The sequence below is a fragment of the Arachis ipaensis genome, chromosome B2, assembly GCF_059453495.1.
Source record: "Arachis ipaensis isolate K30076 ecotype BB chromosome B2, ASM5945349v1, whole genome shotgun sequence".
NCBI classification, from domain to species: domain Eukaryota; kingdom Viridiplantae; phylum Streptophyta; class Magnoliopsida; order Fabales; family Fabaceae; genus Arachis; species Arachis ipaensis.
Genome location: NC_142437.1, coordinates 8,126,171 through 8,148,027, shown reverse-complemented (window position 1 = coordinate 8,148,027; position 21,857 = coordinate 8,126,171). Strand labels below are relative to the sequence as shown.

General features: G+C 36.7%; 3 protein-coding genes across 9 annotated transcripts; 1 reads left to right on the top strand and 2 right to left on the bottom strand.

The window, feature by feature from the left end:
- The first annotated feature begins 4,068 nt into the window (after positions 1–4,068).
- LOC107624758 (nucleolar GTP-binding protein 1) lies at positions 4,069–7,720 on the top strand. Of its 2 annotated transcripts, none has more exons than XM_016327215.3 (3): positions 4,069–4,639; positions 5,118–7,158; positions 7,448–7,720. In XM_016327215.3, the coding sequence occupies exon 2, from the start codon at positions 5,132–5,134 to the stop codon at positions 7,151–7,153; it is 2,022 nt and encodes a 673-aa protein (XP_016182701.1). In that variant the 5' UTR covers positions 4,069–4,639; positions 5,118–5,131; the 3' UTR covers positions 7,154–7,158; positions 7,448–7,720. The 2 variants fall into 2 exon arrangements, with proteins under 2 accessions (XP_016182701.1, XP_016182700.1); XM_016327214.2 differs by having other exon boundaries at positions 7,445–7,720.
- An 883-nt stretch (positions 7,721–8,603) lies between these two features.
- Positions 8,604–15,209, bottom strand: LOC107624757 (uncharacterized). 6 transcript variants are annotated; one of them, XM_016327212.3, is made up of 15 exons: positions 14,701–15,141; positions 14,362–14,548; positions 14,234–14,274; positions 13,061–13,394; positions 12,881–12,954; positions 12,636–12,719; positions 12,256–12,549; positions 11,949–12,088; positions 11,460–11,547; positions 11,036–11,218; positions 10,641–10,802; positions 10,333–10,526; positions 9,627–9,777; positions 9,145–9,310; positions 8,604–8,964 (listed from the first exon to the last, which is right to left on the bottom strand). In XM_016327212.3, the coding sequence occupies exons 4-15, from the start codon at positions 13,365–13,367 to the stop codon at positions 8,942–8,944; spliced, it is 1,866 nt and encodes a 621-aa protein (XP_016182698.1). In that variant the 5' UTR covers positions 13,368–13,394; positions 14,234–14,274; positions 14,362–14,548; positions 14,701–15,141; the 3' UTR covers positions 8,604–8,941. The 6 variants fall into 6 exon arrangements, with proteins under 6 accessions (XP_016182698.1, XP_088360844.1, XP_088360846.1 ...); XM_088504718.1 differs by having other exon boundaries at positions 13,061–13,413; positions 14,701–15,137; XM_088504720.1 differs by having other exon boundaries at positions 14,362–14,616; positions 14,701–15,135.
- Positions 15,210–17,720: 2,511 nt separating this feature from the next.
- Positions 17,721–19,592, bottom strand: LOC148572950 (uncharacterized). Its single transcript, XM_088505588.1, has 3 exons — positions 19,425–19,592; positions 19,114–19,146; positions 17,721–19,019 (listed from the first exon to the last, which is right to left on the bottom strand). The coding sequence occupies exons 1-3, from the start codon at positions 19,590–19,592 to the stop codon at positions 17,721–17,723; spliced, it is 1,500 nt and encodes a 499-aa protein (XP_088361714.1).
- Positions 19,593–21,857: the final 2,265 nt, after the last annotated feature.

Below are 21,857 nucleotides of genomic sequence, written 5' to 3'. Positions count from 1 at the left end.
TTTGTTTTCTTCATGTGTTATCCATTTTTGCATGCTTTCTTCCACTTCTACCAACCCATTCTTACTTAATTGACCTGAAATCACTCACAAAACACATCACGGCATCGAATGGAATAAAAGTATAATTAAATTGCTCAATTTAAGCACAAAAACACATGTTTTCACATTTAGGTTCAATTTAGGGATAAAACACAAAAATATGCTATTTTTGTGAATAAGTGTGAGTTTATGTAATGAAATCTATCCAGTTCAAACAAAAAATTAGCATCAAATATGGACTCATCACCCTCTCATGAATGCCAAGAATTTGGATGCAATTGAGAAGGTGCACATTTCATTTGCGTCAAAACACCACATTCGAGGGAAGTAAAGGGAAACTCAATTCCCAACTCCATAAACAAACAAACATGCATTAAAAAAAATACTCATATCCCTCCCTTATATGACATGCAATCAGACTCCCACTACTGCTGTTCTTGAAAAGTCGACAGATACCCTAGATCGGACGAGCTATATCCCTCCACAGCTTACCACGCAGGAATATTTGCTATATTGGTATTTTAATCTGTTAATTGTTTGCAGTGATTTAAAACGGCTGCTGAAATCTAGTTTGTTTTGGAAATCCAATGTTTATATTATGGTGATTCAGTTTACTATTGTAAAATTCTTTGTTATTTTTTAAGTCTTTTTATTGGTTGAATACATTTCTTTTTTCTGTTTAATAATAAATAATTTTTTATTTTGTATCATTTTTATTATTTTAAAATATTTATTAAAAATTCATTGAAATAACATTCAACTGCAAAATAAAATTGCTAAGTGAATAAAGTATATCCAATATATATATTAATTACGTGTATACAAAAAAGCAATCATCATATATTTGTATATAAATATATGTAATATTTATTTTATTTTTAATGTATATTTTACATTTTATATATACAAATGATTTAATAGTTGATTTTTTTATGTCCAATTAAAAATTTTTTCCAAAGAAATCTTTATTTCCATTCCTATTTTCATGGAATAATTTTTTTCATCTTCATTCTCATCTTCATATATATTGATTTTTACGGTATCTCATAATCCGACAGATCAAGGATTAATCCGTTGCGCGCGGTACTAAATTCCATTTAAGGGTTTGTCGTTGGTGAATGAATTGCTGCATACACAAATCGAGATTCAAACCTCCGATACTTAATTAAACGGACTAGTGAACTAATTACTAAACCAACCTAACTTGATTGTTATACTTATATATACCTTGACTTAAATATTACTTTCGGCTAAAAAATTAAATAAGTGATATTGACAAATAGAGCTACCTCCATAAAACAAATATTATTAGGGAATATTTTTTACTTATTTATTCATTGAGAAGGACAGCACTCAGAATTTGACATGCGCAGTGTGCTCAGAATCTTGCTCAACCCTATTTAATAAAATTAAAAAGAAAAAAAAAAACTGTATACAAATCTTCGAAACTAACAATTGAATAAAGGATAGCAACATTATTACAACATATTGTACTGTAAATACTTCTATCTGTATTATTTGCTAACAATCACGCCAATTTCGGCATTCTATGTGTCTCTTTGAGTTGATCTGTGACTTTGAATTAGGAGATATGTGTATTTATGTTGTATGTAATTTAGACACTAATATTCTCTATTAATTAGTTGAATTGCTCAAAACCGTGATTTGCGCCTTCTCATATTATTGTCGGTTCCCATCTATTGTCCCACCTTTTCCATAATTAGAAAATTAAAAATACGTCTCACGTTGAAAGTGAGTTTGTAATAACTAATAACTTAGCACCGTGAAAAATTAGATAAAGTCAATTTTGTACGAAATTAATAATTAAAAATTATTAAATAAAAATTTAATTAAATTATTCAATAATTTTTAATTATTAATTTTACATAAAATTAATTATATCTAAATTTTTACCGCCTAATATTCAATTTTAAACAAGTTAAAGGACTTTATTCACTTGCATAAAAAGAGAGAGATTTTTACTTGCATTATCTCTCAATGGTGAACACCGAACAGAGCAAAAAGTGCAACCTCTTAATATTTTCGTACAGCACTTGAGATCATAAACATAGTTATCAGAATTAAGCTAATAATTAAACCGATTAAATTATTAATTTATTAGATTATTAATTTTAAGGGTGGAGTTAGATAAAATAATAGAGGAAACTAAAAATATTTACATAATAAAATAAAATTAAAATAAAATTTTAAAAAGAACTAAACTGAAATTTATATATAATTTATATATAAAAAGTTAAAATTAGGAGAGGCCATTACCCCTTTTGTTATTATGTAACTCTGTTCTGATTGGTTCAACCGATAAGTTATAAATTGAATCGGTTAATTCGATCTCACATAAATAAAAATATAAAATAGTCAACACAAAACAACATATATATAACAATATATATAACAGCAACAATATAGAACAACAATGAACAATATATTACACTATAAAACAATATATTACGCTATAAAATAAAAAATTGAATAATCTGCCAGGAATCAACAAGTTATAATCAACCAAATATAATCAATAACAAATTTAGAATTCAACTCAACTATAATACAAATTCAACTCAATAATAATACAAATTTAACTCTAAATCCCATTATATTCCCATCACATAAAATTACTAAATTTTTCTCCCATATGCAACGAATTCAACTATTCATCTTCATCTTCTTCTGTTTCTAATTTTCAAATTCAAAATTTTCAAACACTGAATCCTAACCTCTCTAAAACACTATATCTAATGACCATCATAATATTCAAATTCACCATCGATCTAATCATTTCAATATCACACATTAAAATAAAGACAAATTTGGAATTTTTTTTTAAACAGAGGCAAATTCATAATCATAAGCAAAAAATTTCAGCACTACAACATTAATCAACAAATTATAATCAACCAAATATAATTAACCACAATATAAATTCAACAAATTTAGTTAATCAACATCATTAATCAGTTAATCAACATTATTATTCCAGAAAAGGTAGAACTCTGTCTCTCGTAGATTAACTGATTAGTTGTAATGATGTTGATTAACTGATTAATGATGTTGATTAACTAAATTTGTTGAATTGTGATTGTGGTTGATTATAATTTGTTGATTAATATTGTAATACTGAAAATTTTTGCTTGTGATTATGAATTTGCCTCTGTTAAAATAAAAATTTTCCAAATTTGTCTTTGTTTTGATGTTTGATATTGAAATGATTAGATTTGTGGTGGATTTGAATGCTGTAGTGGTCATTAGATACAGTGTTTTGGAGAGGTTAGGATTCAGTGTTTGAAAAATTTAAATTTGAAAATTAGAAACAGATGAAGATGAATAGTTGAATTCATTGTATATGGGAGGAAGATTTAGTAATTTTATGTGATGGGAATATAGTGGGATTTAGAGTTGAATTTGTATTATAATTGAATTGAATTATAAATTTGTTATTGATTATATTTGATTGATTATAACTTGTTAATTCCTAGCAGATTATTCAACTTTTTATTTTATAGTGTAATATATTGTTTATTACTGTTCTATGTTGTTGCTGTTGTATATATATTATTGTATATATATTGTTTTATGTTGACTATTTTATATTTTTATTTTCATGAGACCGGGTTAATTGGTTCAACCTGTGATCTATTGGTTGAACCAGTAACCCAGTGGCCTGATAACTTGATCAGTTTAAAATTGGTTCGGTTCTGACAACTATACTTTTTCAACAAGAAGGTGTTGGTATTGAAGCAAGCTGCCACCTCCAACCAAACCTTCTCTAGAACCCTTTTTTCATTTCTTAGCATACGTTTTGAACCAATGCAGTTCAAGATAAGTCCTACTTTTGATTTTCTTGCCTCTATTCATTCACATTTCGCTCAATTTTACTTCCTGTCAAAGTTTTGAAAATCGGTTCAAACTGATTGAATTATGAACCGATAAGATTTGCGGTTCGATTAAAAATTATAATGGTCAAATTTAAAAACCGTTGTTAAACAGTCGAATCGGTCAGTCAAATCGAATCAGGACTGACCGATTTTCAAAAATTTCCTCAAACGGCGCCGTTTTGTTTCAAACTCCAAAAAAAACCCTAACTAAATTGCAGCACCCTCGCTCACTCACTCCTCCTTCCAGCCCCCTTCCTGAATCAGGAAGCAACCCTAGCCTCCAAACTCCAAAGGCTCAAACGGCAACTCTAGCCTCCACTCACTCACTCACCCTCTCTTAACCAGTTAATCCTAAAGGCCTCCCTAGTCCCTTGATTCATCAACTCATCATCAACACTCATCAGCCAGCCACCACCAGCTGCAGCTCCTACCATCGCCGAACTCCTCTCCTCGGCCAGAGCTCACCGTCGCCGCCGGAATTGTGACCGACAGAGGCTGCAGTCGCCGAACGTCTCTGCCACTCACCATCTTCTCCTCGCCGTGGAATCTCTGCTCGGAGCTCTTCTCGTTGCCATCGCGAACTGCTCCTGCTCGGCTCCCGGCGTCTCTCTCTTCAAGCTCTCTCTCTATCTCTACGAGGTCGCTGTCAGTGCCGTGTTCCTCCGAGCTCACTCTGTCACCGCTGTTCCTCCCCCGGCGTCTCACCGGTAGGCCACTTCTTCTTCAGTTTCATCTTTATTTTCTAGTTAATTTTTAAGATTCTGAGCTGAGTTTGTGTTCTGAAATTGGATTCTGAAGTTATTGTTGGCATGAAGTTTTTTAGTTGTTGCAGTTGGTTCTGTTGTTGCCGAATTTGTGTTGTTGCTTCATTGTAATTACTAATTTGCAATCATATATAACTTCTGTTGTTACTGATTTTAGATATGAAATTGTGGTTGATGATTGCTGAATTGTTGCTTGATTCTGGCAAGATTGAACGCATATCTGGTTGTTAGCGATGATTGAACCATCTTAAAGCTCTCCCTTTCATAACTTGAATCATTGAATGATTAGCTATGCTATCTCCTCATTCTCTGCTTAAAACTAGTATTATTGATCAATTAGTGTGGGAATATGTTTTAAACTTCGATTCTTGCAGTGCCTCCACTTTTTTGTGCATTTCATTTTAATCTGTGTCTGGGATAGGTTGATTCGACACAATGGTGCAGTATAACTTCAAGAAGATTACGGTAGTGCCGAACGGGAAGGACTTTGTTGACATCATCCTCTCCCGTACCCAGCGCCAGACACCAACCGTCGTGCACAAAGGATATGCAATTTCCCGTCTTCGTCAGTTTTATATGCGAAAAGTGAAGTACACTCAACAAAATTTCCATGACAAACTCTCTACCATCATTGATGAGTTTCCTCGCCTCGATGATATTCACCCGTTCTACGGGGATCTCCTCCACGTGCTCTACAACAAAGACCATTACAAGCTTGCACTTGGACAGATCAACACCGCCAGGAATCTTATTGGTAAGATTGCAAAAGACTATGTGAAGCTGTTGAAGTATGGTGACTCGCTGTACCGGTGCAAGTGTCTGAAGGTTGCTGCTCTTGGTCGCATGTGCACTGTCATCAAGAGGATTGGCCCGAGTTTGGCTTACCTCGAACAGGTTAGGCAACATATGGCTAGGCTTCCGTCGATAGATCCAAACACCAGGACTATTTTGATTTGTGGCTACCCTAATGTTGGCAAGAGTTCATTCATTAACAAAATTACAAGAGCTGATGTGGATGTGCAGCCTTATGCTTTCACCACAAAGTCGCTGTTCGTTGGCCACACAGACTACAAATACCTGAGGTACCAAGTAATTGATACACCGGGTATTTTGGACAGGCCTTTTGAGGATCGAAATATTATTGAGATGTGCAGTATTACTGCTTTAGCTCATCTGAGAGCTGCAATACTGTTTTTCTTGGATATATCTGGGTCTTGTGGTTATAGTATTGCTCAGCAGGCAGCTCTATTTCACAGCATTAAGTCTTTGTTTATGAACAAGCCGCTGATCATAGTGTGCAACAAGACCGACTTGCAACCACTGGAGGGGATATCTGAGGAAGACATGAAGCTGGTCATCGAGATGAAATCCGAAGCCTTGAAGACTGTAATTGGCCAAGGAGGTGAGGCAACAAGTGATGACAGTGTGTTGTTGACCATGAGCACTTTGACAGAAGAAGGGGTGATTTCTGTGAAAAATGCAGCATGTGAGAGGCTACTGAATCAGAGGGTGGAGGTGAAGATGAAGTCAAAGAAAATTAATGACTGCTTGAATAGGTTTCATGTTGCGATACCAAAACAACGTGACCAGAAGGAAAGGCCACCATGCATTCCTCAGGCTGTTTTGGAAGCTAAAGCAAAAGAAGTAGCTGAAAAGGAAAAGAGAAAAACCGAGAAGGATATGGAGAATGCGAATGGTGGAGCAGGTGTATACTCAATGAACTTGAGGAAGCATTACATTTTGGCTAATGATGAATGGAAAGAAGATATACTGCCAGAAATTTTGGATGGTCACAATGTGTATGACTTCATTGATCCTGATATTCTCCAAAGGGTTGAAGAGTTGGAAAGAGAAGAGGGCATAAGACAGGCAGAAGAGGAAAATGGCGAGTTTGAGATTGATGGAGCTGAGTTGACTCCAGAACAGCAAGCAGCTTTAGCTGAGATTAGAAAAAAGAAAAGCTTGCTCATCCAACAGCATAGGATTAAGAAGAGCAATGCGGAGAGCCGGCCAACTGTTCCTAGGAAATTTGACAAAGACAAGAAATTCACATCTGAGAGAATGGGAAGGCAGTTGTCTTCTCTGGGGCTTGATCCTAGTCTGGCAATCCAGAGAATGCGAAGTAGGTCTGTCTCTAGGAGAGGTCGGAAGAGGGACAGGTCACCTGATGGTGGAGACAGTATGGATGTTGATGGTGATACACCCGACAAGAAGCAGCGCCTGAGTAGGTCACGTTCACGATCCAGGTCTGTATCTCGCCCTCCACATGAAGTTGTGCCCGGAGAGGGCTTAAAGGACTCTGCACAAAAGATCAAGGCGATTAAACTTGCAAAGAAATCTGTCAAGAAGAGAAACAAGCAAGCTCGCCGCGGAGAAGCTGATAGAGTCATACCAACTCTTAAGCCGAAGCACTTGTTTTCTGGAAAGCGCTCCACTGGAAAAACCGATAGGCGCTGAAAAAGGTAATGTTTTTGGCCTTTACGTCTTATTCTTTGTGCATCTTGCTTTACTAAGTCTACTAAGTCTCCACAAACCTTAGATTTCATTGCATGCTTCTGTAGCTGTTGACTGCTGTCATGCCAAAGTTACTTCTGTAGTTAAGTTTATTTTATACATACATTAGATTTCATTACATGCATGCTCTTGTAGCTGTTGAATGCTGACATGCCAAAATTTCATCACTAGTTAGTTTTCCCTTGCACATACATTTATTCTGATCCTATAAGTTGGTTCTTCATTTTTTCTCAGCAGGGGAAATTGTTTTATGCTCGTTGTTGGAGAAGTTTCTCGGCATTACTGGAGGCTGCCAAAAGTTTTGTTTCTCTATATTAGTGATACTGTGTTAGATTTAAGTATGGTAATGTTGCCAAAATTTTATTATATACCTCTGCTTCAATTTTATTTTAGAATTTTCACTGTGTCTGTTGCACAGCTTGCATTATTCATAGTTGTATGTTTTGTCAAATTTTGGGGACCCTATAATATAGTTATTTGATCGAATGAAGATGGTTGAGCTTTTTTAAATGTTTCGTCACGTAACTCGAAAGTAAATAAGTATCGTTTCAGCATTCTGCATCGTTTGGTCTGAACTTATTCCAAGCTTTTGTGTAGTTATTGGAAGTTTAGCATTATTAGTGCGCATCAAACGGTAATTTATCACAAGTATTTTGCATTATTGCAGGATTGGGAAAAAAGGCCGTACTTAGAGTATAATATAGGTAGTCTAACATGAGAATTATATCACTAATTCTGCAATTTGAATCCGTAGTTTTGGGTGATACGGAATCAACTCTAGTTATTCAAACGTTGTTCTAAGATTCCCTCACATAAGTTTAATGCCTAGTAAGTAAACAAAATTGAAGTTCCTACAACTACAAGTGTATGAAAATATAGTAGTTACCGATTATAAAGAGGAAGAAGTGCTTGGATACATTAGAAAATCATACTATACTTAATGCTTATGGTAGTTTATTAATTAATTTGTTAGCTCCAAATGGATATTGTCAAATATTTTGGGTGTAGGTTTCGGTTTGTTGTATTGAATCAAGTTTTATTCTTAGTATGTTGGGTAACAAATGTGTTTGAGGCCCGCAGATTATAAAAACAAAATAATGAAAATATCGTTTCTCCAGATAAAAGAACTTAGTATATCATAACCAAGATGTCAATGAGATCCTCATACCATACCTACTTTCCTTAGACAGTTAATGCGGTCAGAATTGTAAGTTTTGATGTTTCCTGTGTTGTACTTGCTGATGGTGATTGGCTAAGTCACTTGGCTGTGTTGCACTCCCAAGTGCCAAAGTAAGATGTAGCCTAGCTTATATGGCATAAAGGTAACAATTACTTGGTAACAATTTGCTTAACCATCACTAATTGCATGTTCAGCATTAAAAAGATTGAATACTTAGTAATTGAATAACATATATTTGATGTAACAACTTCTATACATAAATTTACAATATATTTGTTGACGATTGAATATGCTTAAGGATTACAGAAACATCCTGATCACTATAAATAAGTTAGTATCATCCACATTTCAGGCGCATTTCCCATCATTTTGGAGCTTTCAATAGTCTTGATAGATTTCAGCTTGCACGTATTGAGCAATCTTGGTATTGCTGATTCTAAGACTCCTTCTTTTTGACCAACACAAACAGAACCAGAACCACTTTTTCCATGATAAAATGTCTGATCTTTATAGTGTAATTGATGCCAAATTTTAATCAATTGTTGAAAGATTCATTTGGATTCTTGTGCTTTGCCTGTGAGAAAATCAATTAGCAAGTTCATATATTCATGTCCATAGCATTCTTAACATTCTTAACGTGAACCATTTTAGGGGATGAGACAAAAGAAAATTAGAAAATGATCGAAAGCAGGAAAACAGAAAACAAATTAGAAGAAAATAAATAATTGATATCACAAGCACCTCAAACACTGACCTTCATCTTTTCCCACTCTCCTTCTGCTACGCCACAAAAGCCGAATGGGTGTACCAGAAAAACCAGCATCAGTACGCAGTTGCCTCTCCATATAGCGGCGGTAAGTCTCAGGAAAAAGTTTTGCATCATTGACAAAGAACACAAATGTAGGGGGCCTTATAGCAGCCTGCAAGGGAACAACACCCAGCAAGAGTGTATATGATAACAAGTAATTAAATTGCATTATGACTTGTGAGTATGTCAAGTAGAAACAACCCACCTCATGATTGATCCAGTTGGCATTAATCATATCATTCATGTTCTCATTGGTAAAAGTTTTCACCGGTAAAATATATTATTCATTTTAACATTTTAACAAATGCAAAGGGCAATACTCCGGCATTAAAAATAAAGGCAACAGGACAACAAACAGGGATTCATACAAACATCTAAGCTAAAGGCATACAATAGCAACTATTACAAGCATCATTACATGGACATACCTGTGTACAATAGTAAACACGCCCTCTTTTACCAGCTCGTGTCCTAGGAGGAGGCTTAAAAGCCACTGCTTCCAGCACTACTTGATTTAGTATAGAAGTTCCGAGTCTTCTTGATCTCTCCTTTTCAACCTCACTAGCAGCATCAATAATCCTTTGTTCAAAAAAGCAAAAGGGAATCAGCAATTCTCTCAGAGGATCAACTCCAATAAAAGATTTCAATCCTGAGTAAGTCATAATATCATGACAAATATGGCACTAAATTATTGTCTACCTCCAAGAAACCTATCCACCATAATTGATCTAAAGCATTAATTACACTCTATAGTAAGGGAGAAAAGAAAGCCTGTAAGGCTGTAACTGAAATAGAGAATTTGTTTGAAATAGCTGAGTCCATTGCCATGAGCATAACTCAATCCCTATAAATAATTTATGAAATCATTTTGGTAGTACTAGTCTAGTATAGACTAGTTATGCAATGGAGATTATGTAACTACCACCATCCCTATATAGCAAACCCTAAATTTCAACAAAATATAAAAAATTGGGCTCATTCACAATGTCAATTTCAAGCTGATATTTATTTATAAAGATGAACTCCGCAGAAGGGTGAACCTGTTTTTAAGGAAAAGATGGAGTAAGTCACAGAATGAACGATTCGTATATGATGCAGATTAAATTTATCAATAATATTTCAGCTAAAACATACTTGTCAACACTATGGCCAGCTATTGCAGTAGAATAAACAATTGGAGCCCAGTCAAGTATTCGAAGCTTCTCTCTGACATCTTGCTCATAGTATGTTGCAGTCTGCTGGTTCTTATTTGGTATTGTATCCCACTTGTTAACAACTATTACACAACCTTTCCCTTCTTGTTCTATTCTTTCAGCTATCTTGTAGTCCTTCAAAACATATTCATAGATGTGTGAGGAAAAATAAATTAAATAAATGAATAACCAGTGTATGAAAATTGATTATGAACTAGAATACATAAAATAAAAGCATCTATCAAGAACCTGTTCTGTGATACAAGCCATGGCCTCAATTACAAGGGCAACAACATCAGAACGGCGAATAGCACGAAATGCTCTATTCACTGACAAAGCCTCTGTGGTACTTCCAGCTGAGGCTACAGCTGCTCTTTTCCTGATTCCGGCAGTATCAATAAGCTGGAATTTCTACAGAAAGAATACCAGAAGTCAATTATCATGTTGACCTAAAATTCAAAAAGCTCATACAAATATAATTATGGTCCAAGTAAATTAGCCATATGAACCAAGTGGGAAAACCTTATAACTAACAAATCCTTCCTAGTTTTCATTCTCACAGCATAAATTCATAAAACAAGTTATTGAGTAGTCATTAACTTCACAAAAATTGAATTACTGGATAGTCACCAAAAGAATCAAACCTGGCCATCTGGTCCGGTAAATTCAGTATCAATGGCATCACGTGTAGTGCCACTGACAGGGCTTACTATTGTTCTGTCCTCACCAACTAGTGCATTCAAAATGCTACTTTTGCCAACATTTGGTCTGCCAACAATTGAGATTGCAGGAACATAATCTTCTTCTTCATCAATATTGTTTGGCTCCTATTGTTTTGCAAAAATAAATCATAAATTAAACAAGCTCGGGATTCAAATAAGATTAAAACAAGCTGATCTATGATGGTAATTATAATATTTTCAATGAAGTGCCCATGATTTGTTACTGTTTTGGAGAAAGCATGATTTAGTCAAACCAACTTCTTGTGACATGAAAAAAGATAGGACCCAAAGTTGGCTATTATCAATGATATATACAGAAGAAAATTCAATCTTCATAGAAACCAACCTCAACTTTTTGCAACCCTAAACAAACAAGATCAAGAAGATCTCCAGTTCCAGTGCCTGATATAGCTGATATTGGAATTGGTTCAAACCTGATATAGTAGCATGTAATATATGTTAGATTCAAAACTACTCATTTGCTCATAACCAGTGGCTTAAGCTTTTGGAAGAGAGTTTTTTAACACAGTATCAGAGTCTGCGTGATTAAATGTTGGCAAAATTAATCAGTTCCATCTCAGACCTCAACTGGATCTTCAAACCAATCCACAAACAATTCATGCTCATTAAGGCAAATTCAAAACCACATTTAAAAAATGACATCAAAAGCAAACATAACATATTGTATATCTAGTCCACGATATCCATGCCAAGAGACCATAAAAATATGAGTGTATCATGATCATGTTGAATTGTGTCTAATCATGACTCAAGCATGTAACTTTCCCACCCAATGACTCACCCATGGAAGGGAATCCTCACAGATATAACTTACCCAAGGGACCAAAATTCAGATGCCTGCAAAATTCCTTTGCGTGGAGATTCACACTTGTTAACTGCAAGAATGACACATTTATCTGAGTAGTTTCTACGAAGCCAATCCGCAATCTCCTCATCGGCAGCCGATGGACCTGCCTGTTTAGCATAATCAACTATGATCTTCGGGTGATGATCAGGAGTAGTTTAATAAAACAAGATCATATGACACACTTAATATACATAAAACCCAGATGTTATCAGTCATGACTCACAATAGACTCAATGTGAAAAAAATAAAATATTTTATGCAAGCATCAAAATACCTGACCATCAACAACGAAAACAATAACAGATGATTCTTCGACAGCTGCAACCGCTTGCCTCTCAATCATTGATGGCATCCTGGCAACTGCAGCCTCTCTAGTGGCAAGCGGAATACCATCCATACCAACTGTAGTAGTAATAGCCAGATCTTCCATAACATTAGCTTGTGATTTTGAAAGAGTAAGAACCCCGCCTGTGTCCACCACCATGAATTCACGGTCTCCCCAGTAGGACCTACCATACAAGCGATCCCTAGTCACCCCAGGTTCGTCCACCACAATTGCCCTGTTTCCCTAACAATGTAAGCAGCAAGAAGACAACTTTAAAAACACAGACGAACTTTAATTCCCAATTTAAAGCTCAGAGAAAGATCAAATACCCCAACAAGACGGTTGAACAAGGCTGATTTGCCAACATTTGGCCTCCCTACAATTGCAACTCTTGGGAGAAGGTTGTCAGGGATCTGCCATTCAAATCAGTAACCTCTTTCAAAACCTATTTTATTTCAATATCTTAAAGATATTGAACTCATAACTACATACAATCATGCAACTGCTCCTGTATTCTCAGATTCCTCCAGAATATAAAGAGTTCCATAATTCAGAAAACAAAGCTGAATGTTACCCTGACATTGTTAGCTCCGGTTTTACCCCTCTTGTGTCTTTTAGCTGTTTGCTTAATATCATTTTTCTCGTCATCTGAAATCACCAAACACAAAAAACACAAAGAAAAATAAAAATAGAGTTACTGAGGAGTTTCGTGAATAAGCAAAATGAAAAGGAGAGTTTAAAAATGTAGAGTGACCAATGGTGAGAATGCGAGAGAGAGAGGTAGAGTAAGCTTCGACAGCGTCCTTGGCTTCTTGCTCTAGCGCGTTGACATCAAGCTCCTCGTTTTCATCTTCGTTGTCAGTGTCGGAAAATTCGAGGTGGTTGAGTTTGTGGGACGGTTCGTGGCGGTCATGGGTGGTGCGTAGGGCGGAGCAGGGGAGTGTCCGACGGGAGATGGAAATAGTGGAAAGGAAGGGAGGGGAGAAAGAGAATGAGAAAATCGAGATCAGGGTTTTAGGGATGGAAGTGGGAGCTTGCAAGTGCTGAACAAGAGATGACATTGCAGCAATTCTCAACTCAACTGTTAACTGTTTACAACAAGTGGAGCTAAGCATAGTTATGAGAATTGGTAATCAATCCGGTCATAAGACGGGATCATTGGGTCACTAGTTGAACCGGTGGATCCAATCACAATTAAATATAAATATAAAATTACAAAAAATAAGCTTAAATTAAAAATTCAAAAGCAAGCCTTCACAAATACATTAATAACAATCAAGTATTAATTCTTAAACATAACTAATAATGCAAAAATAGAAAATAAACTAGTCACTGGTATAAAATCCTTTCTCAATTTAAATGGAGAGCACAGTTCTTAGTTTACTTGCGAAATAGGTTGCGAGAACCAACCGGTCAATGAACCGGTAGAGTGACTGGTTCAATGGTTCAGAGGTTCAACCGGAGTTTAACTGGTTTAATTAAATATAAAATAAAATTATTAAAAATTTAATATATAATTTTAATTATTTAAATTTAATGATTTTAAGTTGATAAAATTTAAAAATTTACAATTTTATCTAATAAATTATCCATAATTTATCATTAAAAATTCACAAACATCTTCAAACATCAAAATTTATAACTAATAAAAATAAAAATGCTCATAAATGACAAATAAGAATAAGAAACATCAGCATAAATAACTCAATCAGAAAAATCAAAATAAACAAAGAAAAATTCCAACATAGCTTTGCACCACAGTATCTTCAACAACTCAGATCAGACAAATAAACAACCAAAATCAACAAATCAGAAAAATCAGCATAAACAATTCAAAATCAGAATCATAGCATAAACAACTCAATTAATTCCAGCATAGAAATCAATGAATTGAAAGGGCTAAGTTATATGTGACTGCAATCCCTACCAGTCCAGTCCCACAACATCCGTTTGCAACATTTATAGACCCTGAAATGATTAATTAATTTAAAACATACATGATATGGTGATTATCAATTGCCACCAAATTAAATAGCACATGAGAGCCACACTAACCTGAACTAAAAGGATTTTGTATGATCTTGAGCAGTGCAGCACAGAAATCAATGAATTGAAAGGTAGAACCAGAAAGTGGCTTGCGAAGAACTAACAGTCGATGCTAATTGACCATTGAATAATTGAGCTTCTCCATTGACAATATCAGAACACAATCTTAAAGGTCCTCCTGCTGCAGTTCTACCTCCTGGCAAAGCACCCCAATGGCAATGTACTCAGAACCCACATTTTTCTTGCTCCGGCATCGTATAGTTGCTTCATCATATAATCATCAATTAACCAACAATAACATTATATAACGGTAAGCATGCATGTTGGAATCGGTGACAAATTAATTACCTTGGCGACGGAGCTTCCCAGCGGAGGAGAGTTCCGCGATGACAACGAAGTGGGGCTGCGGGAGCTGCGGTGACTGCGGGGGCTCCGGTGGGTGCGGGGGTTGCGGTGGCTGCGGGGGGCTGGGGGTGCTAGAGTTCTTTGTTCCCTTTTCACTTTTCAGTTTCAGCTCAACCGCGGAGGATGACAGCGGGTGCGAGCTGCGCGAAGGACGACGGACAACAGCTTCGAAGTGTGACTGTGGGCGACGGGCGATGAACAACGGCCGCTGCGACAGCGAGGGAGAGAAAGGGTGAGACAGGGACTGCGAAGGTGGAGTGGCTGACCGACGGTGAGGAGGAGAGTGGAGATGGGCTGAGTCTCTGTGAGAGTTGAGGGAGAGACTGGATTTTGAACTGAAGTGGAGAGGACTTAGGATTGGAGGTGACAACACTACCCAAATTTACGGGGAATTGCTTCATCTTTACCCGCCCGAGTGGATAATTATCCGCTCCGGGCAGATTTTTTGTGGGGTGCCACAGAGTTAGATAATATTTCCCTCGATATATAATATATATGAAATAATTAATAATATTATATTTAAATTTATATTTTAATTTATGTTATGTATGTGATAATAGTTATATAAATTTTAAAATTTAACTTTATTTATTAAATTTAATAATTATAAAAACGGATATAGGCGGGACGAATATTTACAAGAATATATTAGAATTCAATTTTTTATCATCTACGAATAGAAATGGCATAATTATTGTATGACAAGATGAGTAAGACAAAAATCTGCCCTACTCATTCTATTGTCACCCATACTTAGAATTAGGTTTAATTTAATGGTAATTTTTGGATTTAATTTGTTATACGTTGTTAATTTTTGCTATCTTATTTTATTAAATCTAGAATTATATTATTGTTTATTTTATCCAAAAAATATTTTCTATTAATTAATTTAAATATAACTTTTGAAAAATTATAAACACATGATATTAAAACAAGATTACAATTAGTGAACAATAGATAAAATAAATTGATAAATTATGTTTGTTTTCTATATACGTTACATTAAAAATGAGCAAAATTTTAAATTAAAAAGATAAATGAACACTTATAATAATTTCTTTTGGTGTATAATAAAAAAAATAAATTAAGACTTATAATTATTACTCTAAATCAGTACATAGTTTGAAATTTAAGATTTATTATTAAAATTTAAAATTTAAAATTTATAATTTTTAGATTAGGAATAAGGGTTAATATTTAGGAATCAGGATTTAGAGTTTAGTAATTTTGAATTAGAATTTTGTATTTAAGCTCTAGGATATAATTAGGTATTAGAATTTTAGATTTACTATTAATGTATAAGTTTAAGGTTTAGGGTTATTTAAATTAGGGTATAGGATGTAAAGATACCGTTTGTCAGATTAGGTTTTAGAATTTAGAGTTTAAATTTTAGGATTATAATATTTTTAGGTTTATGGGTACTTTATTATTTATTTACTTTAATTTACGTCATCTATAATTCATGTAATTGACTTATTTAATAATTATAAATCTATATTATGTATTCAGTCATTAATTAATATTTTTAAATAATATTAAATGTTTAAAAACAATCTAAAAAAAAGTTATCTAAATGTTAAAATATCAGATGATAAATCAGTGTAATGTTATGTATAGTTATTACAAACTATGTTGTGGAGATATTTAATTATATTTATGTATAAATTATCAACTAAATTATAATTGCATAAAGTTATTATCTAGCCAATGAGTAATAGTTTAAATGGCATAGTCTTTCCATACTCAATTAAGAGGTTGCGGGTTTGAGTCTCCTATCTTTGGTAAAAAATAAAAATAAAAATAAAGCTATTACCTAATATTGATGTAGAAAAACCAGGAAAATCGTGTAAGCAAATTAGGAAACAAAAAAATTATTTATAAGTATTTATTATAGTAATATTAAATTTTAAATTTGTCCTTAAATTTCAAATTATCTAGTATTTTTTAGGTAAAAGGTTATATATACACACAATAGGTTGAGACTTTTTTTTAGCGGAATAGTCAAATTTTTTTATCCACAGCAGAAATGTGCGATTTGTTTTTTTTTTTTTTTTTTTTTTTTTGAGTATATAAAGATTTGAATTGTGAGTGTAAACACTTTCTAAAGAGGTAATAAGAATGAGAGTCAATCTATAGAGATCGTTATTCGTAATAAAAAAAATTAGTATTTAAAGATAATTATAATAATATAAATTACATACGTATATATTTTTTTAAAAAAATTCACATACTTATAGATGCAGTTATTGAAAAAAAGGAGATTAGGTCAAAAGCGAAGTTAAAAAAACTATTTAATAGTTTGCCTAATTAATATTATATGGATTATTTTATACCATATAGATATTGACACTTAATAATACTAAGGGTCAAAAACCAAAATAAGCCATAGTTGGTTTAATATTACACGAATAAGCTAATGAAAAAATTGATTCAGCAATCAACCAATCAACCAATGTGCATAACTATGTAATTCGAATCACCACGATTCGAACTCAATTTGAATGTAGTTTGAATTAGTGCAATTCGAACTACTTACACGCATGCATCCAACGTAATTCGAATTGATGCAATTCGAATTAGCTTCACTTAATTCGAAACATGCTGATTCGAACTATGCACGTTTCGCCACTAGTAGTAATTCGAATTGGGGTGTTTCGAATTACACATTGGTCAATTTGAAATGTGCTAGTTCGAATTAGTGAGGATGTTCACGTTTTGTAATGTTGGTTCACTACAGAGGATCGATTAAGAGAAAAAATTGTTCGAGAAGTCTGTTGAAAACACAATGCAAAGAAAAGCTCTACAATAACATAGTTACCGAAAGTAGCATTGAAATGCCGTTTTCAAAGTACAACATCATGATAAAATTCTAACGAACCGAAACATAAATAGTCAAAATACAATAATAAAGTTCGCTAAAATACAATAATGAACATGAAAAAAAGCCATACAAGATACATCAATCATCTAAAAAGATGCGAACCGATGAAGCAACGACGGGGTACCCGTGTCCTCTGGCCTCTCCGGATAAGCGGCTCCTCGTCCTCAATCTCATCATCCTCCTCGTCCGGGGCAGGCTGTGCAGGTGGCCTAGGCTGAACGGAGGCCCCAGACGGCCCGGCACTTGAATGTGACGCAGCAGTATAGGCGGAAGGAGGAGTACCACCCAATGCAAAAGGGTCAGCAACTGGCATCGAAGGAGACTCATTAAGATCGACAGCTAACGGTGCAGGCGTGCCGGAACTCTGACCACACCGACGGGCCGCATCATCCTCCTGCATGATGGCAGTAAGCTCATCTAGAAAGTGTGAACCGCTATATGCCGCATCAAGCCCGTCAGCTGCCAGGAAGTCTGAAAACATCGAACCCGGGCTAACCCAAGGCGTACTCTCCTGAAGTGTCTGATCATCGGCAGGGACACCAACAAAGTAATTGCCTAGCGGCCCTGAGCAAAGTCCACCATCACCCTGATTTGTCCCGTCCCCCATACCGGAGCCGTACCACTCACCTCCATGCCCTACATGATGGGGACTAACACCCCCTACTGCAGCATGCCCTCTAGCGTCCCCACCCACGGGCCCGTGCTGATCGTCATCGTCGTCATGACCATGGTGTCCGTGATCGTCGGCCGCAGCACGCCCTCTCCGTCTGCCTCCGTGGCCTCGTCGTCTTCCTCCAGGGCGGCCGTCCCCATCACCCTCCTCCATAACCTGGTCCAGCCACCTCCACTCTCGCTGGCTCCGACGTGTCCCTACACGAGCTCTCCTCTCGACCCGACGCCTATCCGGGATTTCGTCAACACGATCCATGTCGGGAACTCGCCCAGCACCCCTCTGCGACGCCTCCATAGGAATAGGAACGGCTCTTGGATCACCCAAATACATCTCTGGTGACAGAAACCTCTTTCCATGCTGACTCCACCACTGCAGGTAATCATGTGTTGGTCCAGGGTCAACATCGAACCGAAGAACGTGGTCAGCACGGCTCTCCCAATGAAGATGCCATAACTGAAGAGCCGATGGGAACCAACAATCACCCCATCTCCCGTCCTTCGACATCAGAAAGTCGATGTTCAGGGCGGGATGTGGACGGGGCTGGACTCCGCTGAACTGCGGTAAAACCCTATCTATCTGATGCCACTCTATCACGGCAAAGTAGATTAGTGACGTCACAGATCGCCACATCGCCGTATGCCGAGGCTCCAACACCTCCGGATGCACAACCTGCAGTACCTCGGGAGAGCTATAGGGCATCCAGATAAACTGCAGAAATATTCCAAAATTTTTCAGTTCAATCCATGATCTAAAGTCATAAAGTTTAATTAATTAAATAAACATAGCCGGTTAGTATACTTACATCGGTGGCCTGTAACATGTCTAGCCTCAGTCTCTAGTTCTGCACTCTAGGTCCCTTCTCGCCACCGGGAGGGTTGTAACCTGACCACCTGCATCTCACATCGGTGTTACAGCTAATTAAAAGTGTGACAAATTTTGTATAACATAAGAAGCGAACATTTAATCAACTATTTTAAATTGAAATAGAAAGGTCTAAGAACGGTACCTCGAGGCCAAGGGCCAGCTGCACGTATCATACCCAGCAGGCCTAAACCTAGGAAAGTGCCAGAAGATCCAGGACTGAAGTAACTGAAGTGGGCCCGCTAACTTTACCACATATCTGTTCGCCACTCGGTACATGCACCGGTACAACCATGCTAGTGCTACAGACCCCCAGCTGTAGGTAGCCATCTCCTCAAGCCTAGCAACGTATGGAAGCCATCTGATGTGAATATGGTTGCCGGACTTGTCGGTAAATAGCTGAGTACCCAACAACATCATGATATATGCACGAGTGTTCCGAGGGTTACCTGAAACTGTAGGTCGATCTCGGACGAGATCTTCTGTACCGGTCTAAGATGATGTGTCCGGCTAGTAGGTGGCGGCCGGAGTCGTCGTGTCCGACTTGTTGGACTGTCTGCACTGCTGATTCTTAGTCACCGGAGGGTGGGGGTACCTGCAAGAGACTCCGATGCCTAAGTTAGCATGGGTATTAAACAGGTTTTATGTAGAATCAGAGTATGAGTTATACCTGGATGCTCCAGTGTATTTATAGTAGTGTGGGCTGACCTTTCTGATAAGATAAGTTAGTTATCCTATCTTATCTTATCTTATCTTGAGTGAAGTCAGCTTATCTTCAAGGGAACCGCCTTTATCTTTGTAGGCTGGGATTGCCTTTGGATTCTGGGTCGTGTTCCTCTATTTGGGCCCTTCTATTGGGCTTTGCTGTCGATTTGGCCGAGTTCTTCGTAAAGAAGTCGGTCCGCTTGACCTGAACAGGTCGGTCGCTTTGCTACTGCACATCCTGGTTCGGACAGCTCAACCCTGGGTATGAACAGTGCCCCTGCTTGAGCTCGGTCTTCTTTTTGAGGTTGAGTTCTCGACTTCGATCCCCCCTTTTTTTAGTGAAGCCGAACTCAAGCATTTTGTCAATTTTCTTGCAGCAGCTTTTTTTGAATGTAGAACGTTTTCCTCTAAAAGCGCGCCCTTTTATATTAGTGCTTTGTCCTGGGGAACGTGTGAGGATTTAATGCCCTAATTAATTAGCTTTAATTGCCCCGTTTTTTCCTTTGGCTCTTTATTTTGATTTTTGAATAATCAGAGACGGTTTCTGTTCTTTGCTCTTTCGTAACTTCTTCATCATTTTCTCCGTTATTCTCGTTCTCTGTTTTTCGCCTTCACTTCTTCTTTTCTTTCGTGGCGGCGTTGCCTGGCGATTATCGGGACGACTTACATCTTTTCCTTTGAAGCTTTCTCTTCTCCAGGTGAGTTCCATTCGCATTTTCTTTTCTCTTTCGCTGCTTTTGGCTTTTTTGTGATTAAGTTGCGATTTTGCTTTGAGGGAAGTTTGGACTTTTCTGCTTCTACTTGTGCCTTGGTTGTAGTCGTAATGCGTGTTCTGAGTCTTTTTCGCCTTTCCTATTGCTTTGATGTGTTTTAGGGCTTTCTGCATGTTATTTCATGTTTGTGCTTTTGATGATAACGCATTTGATTCTTGGAAAAAAGGGGGCTGGTGTCTTTGATGATTTTGGTATGCTCGGTGTTGGTACTTGCCTTTTACTTGGTTTCGAAAAAAGTTTGCACCTTTCCTCTTGACCGTTTTTACTAAAATGTAGAAATAGCGCTTTCTTCTGATAAACCGTATGAGAGCGATCCTTTTTGTATTTTCACTTTCTTTTTTGTTTTTCTTTCTGAGAGGTACTGGGGTGCGAGTTGTGGATTTTTTTTTTGGAAACTTTGCCTGATTATTGCCTCCAAAGGATGCCCCAAGATTTTGGTTTGAGTCTTGGGGTTTTCCTTTTCTGTGTGATCTTCTTGCATCGTGTTGAGTTGTTTTTCCCTTGTCCGAGATGTTTTTAGTAATCCCCTCTTCTTTCTTTACTTTGTAGGATTTAGTTGGCCTCATGTCTTCTCGCAATAACATTGTAGAGATGTCTTCCAGAGTTCCCGAGGGGATGTCCGATTGGCTGGACTCCCTTGTTTTGTTGTGTGTTTCCATTGTGGATGCTGAATTTTGCACAGAGCTGAGGAAGCGCCATAGGATTTGTGCTAACGGTTCCTGCGAGGGTGATTATGAGCTTGTTGCTCCTGATTCTGATGAGAGAGTCTGTTTTCCGACTTCCGTCGAGGGGGAGCGTCCCTCTTTCTATGCTTATGAATACTTTTTCAGCCAATTGAACGTTACTTTCCCTTTTACCGCTTTTGAAACTGATTTGTTGTGGTCTTGCAACATTGCCCCATCTCAGCTGCATCCAAACTCTTGGGGTTTTATCAAAATATTTCAGCTTCTTTGTCAGGAGTTGGATATAACACCTTCCGAGACTCTTTTCCTTTATCTTTTTGTCTCGGCCAAACTTGGGGGTTCCTCTAAAAAGAAAGCTTCCTGGGTTTCTTTTAGGTCGGCCCAGGGGCATAAAGTCTTTGCTATGTATGATGAGTCGTTTAAAGATTTTAAGAACTACTTCTTCCGAGTCTGTGCCATTGAGGGGGTTCGCCCTTTTTTTCTTGATGAAAATGATGAACCTGTTTTTCCTCTGGAGTGGCAAA

Coding starts and splice junctions, on each gene's coding strand:
- LOC107624758 (XM_016327215.3), top strand. CDS start 5,132: ATGGTGCAGTATAACTTCAAGAAGATTACGGTAGTGCCGAACGGGAAG.
- LOC107624757 (XM_088504718.1), bottom strand. CDS start 14,265: ATGTTGCAAACGGATGTTGTGGGACTGGACTG. Junction 13,414..14,233: donor GATGTTGTGGGACTGGACTG/GTAGGGATTGCA, acceptor AACTATGCTTAG/CTCCACTTGTTGTAAACAGT. Junction 12,955..13,060: donor CTCTCGCATTCTCACCATTG/GTCACTCTACAT, acceptor TGGTGATTTCAG/ATGACGAGAAAAATGATATT.
- LOC148572950 (XM_088505588.1), bottom strand. CDS start 19,592: ATGATGTTGTTGGGTACTCAGCTATTTACCGACAAGTCCGGCAACCAT. Junction 19,147..19,424: donor GAGTGGCGAACAGATATGTG/GTAAAGTTAGCG, acceptor GTGCAGAACTAG/AGACTGAGGCTAGACATGTT. Junction 19,020..19,113: donor ACATGTTACAGGCCACCGAT/GTAAGTATACTA, acceptor ATATTTCTGCAG/TTTATCTGGATGCCCTATAG.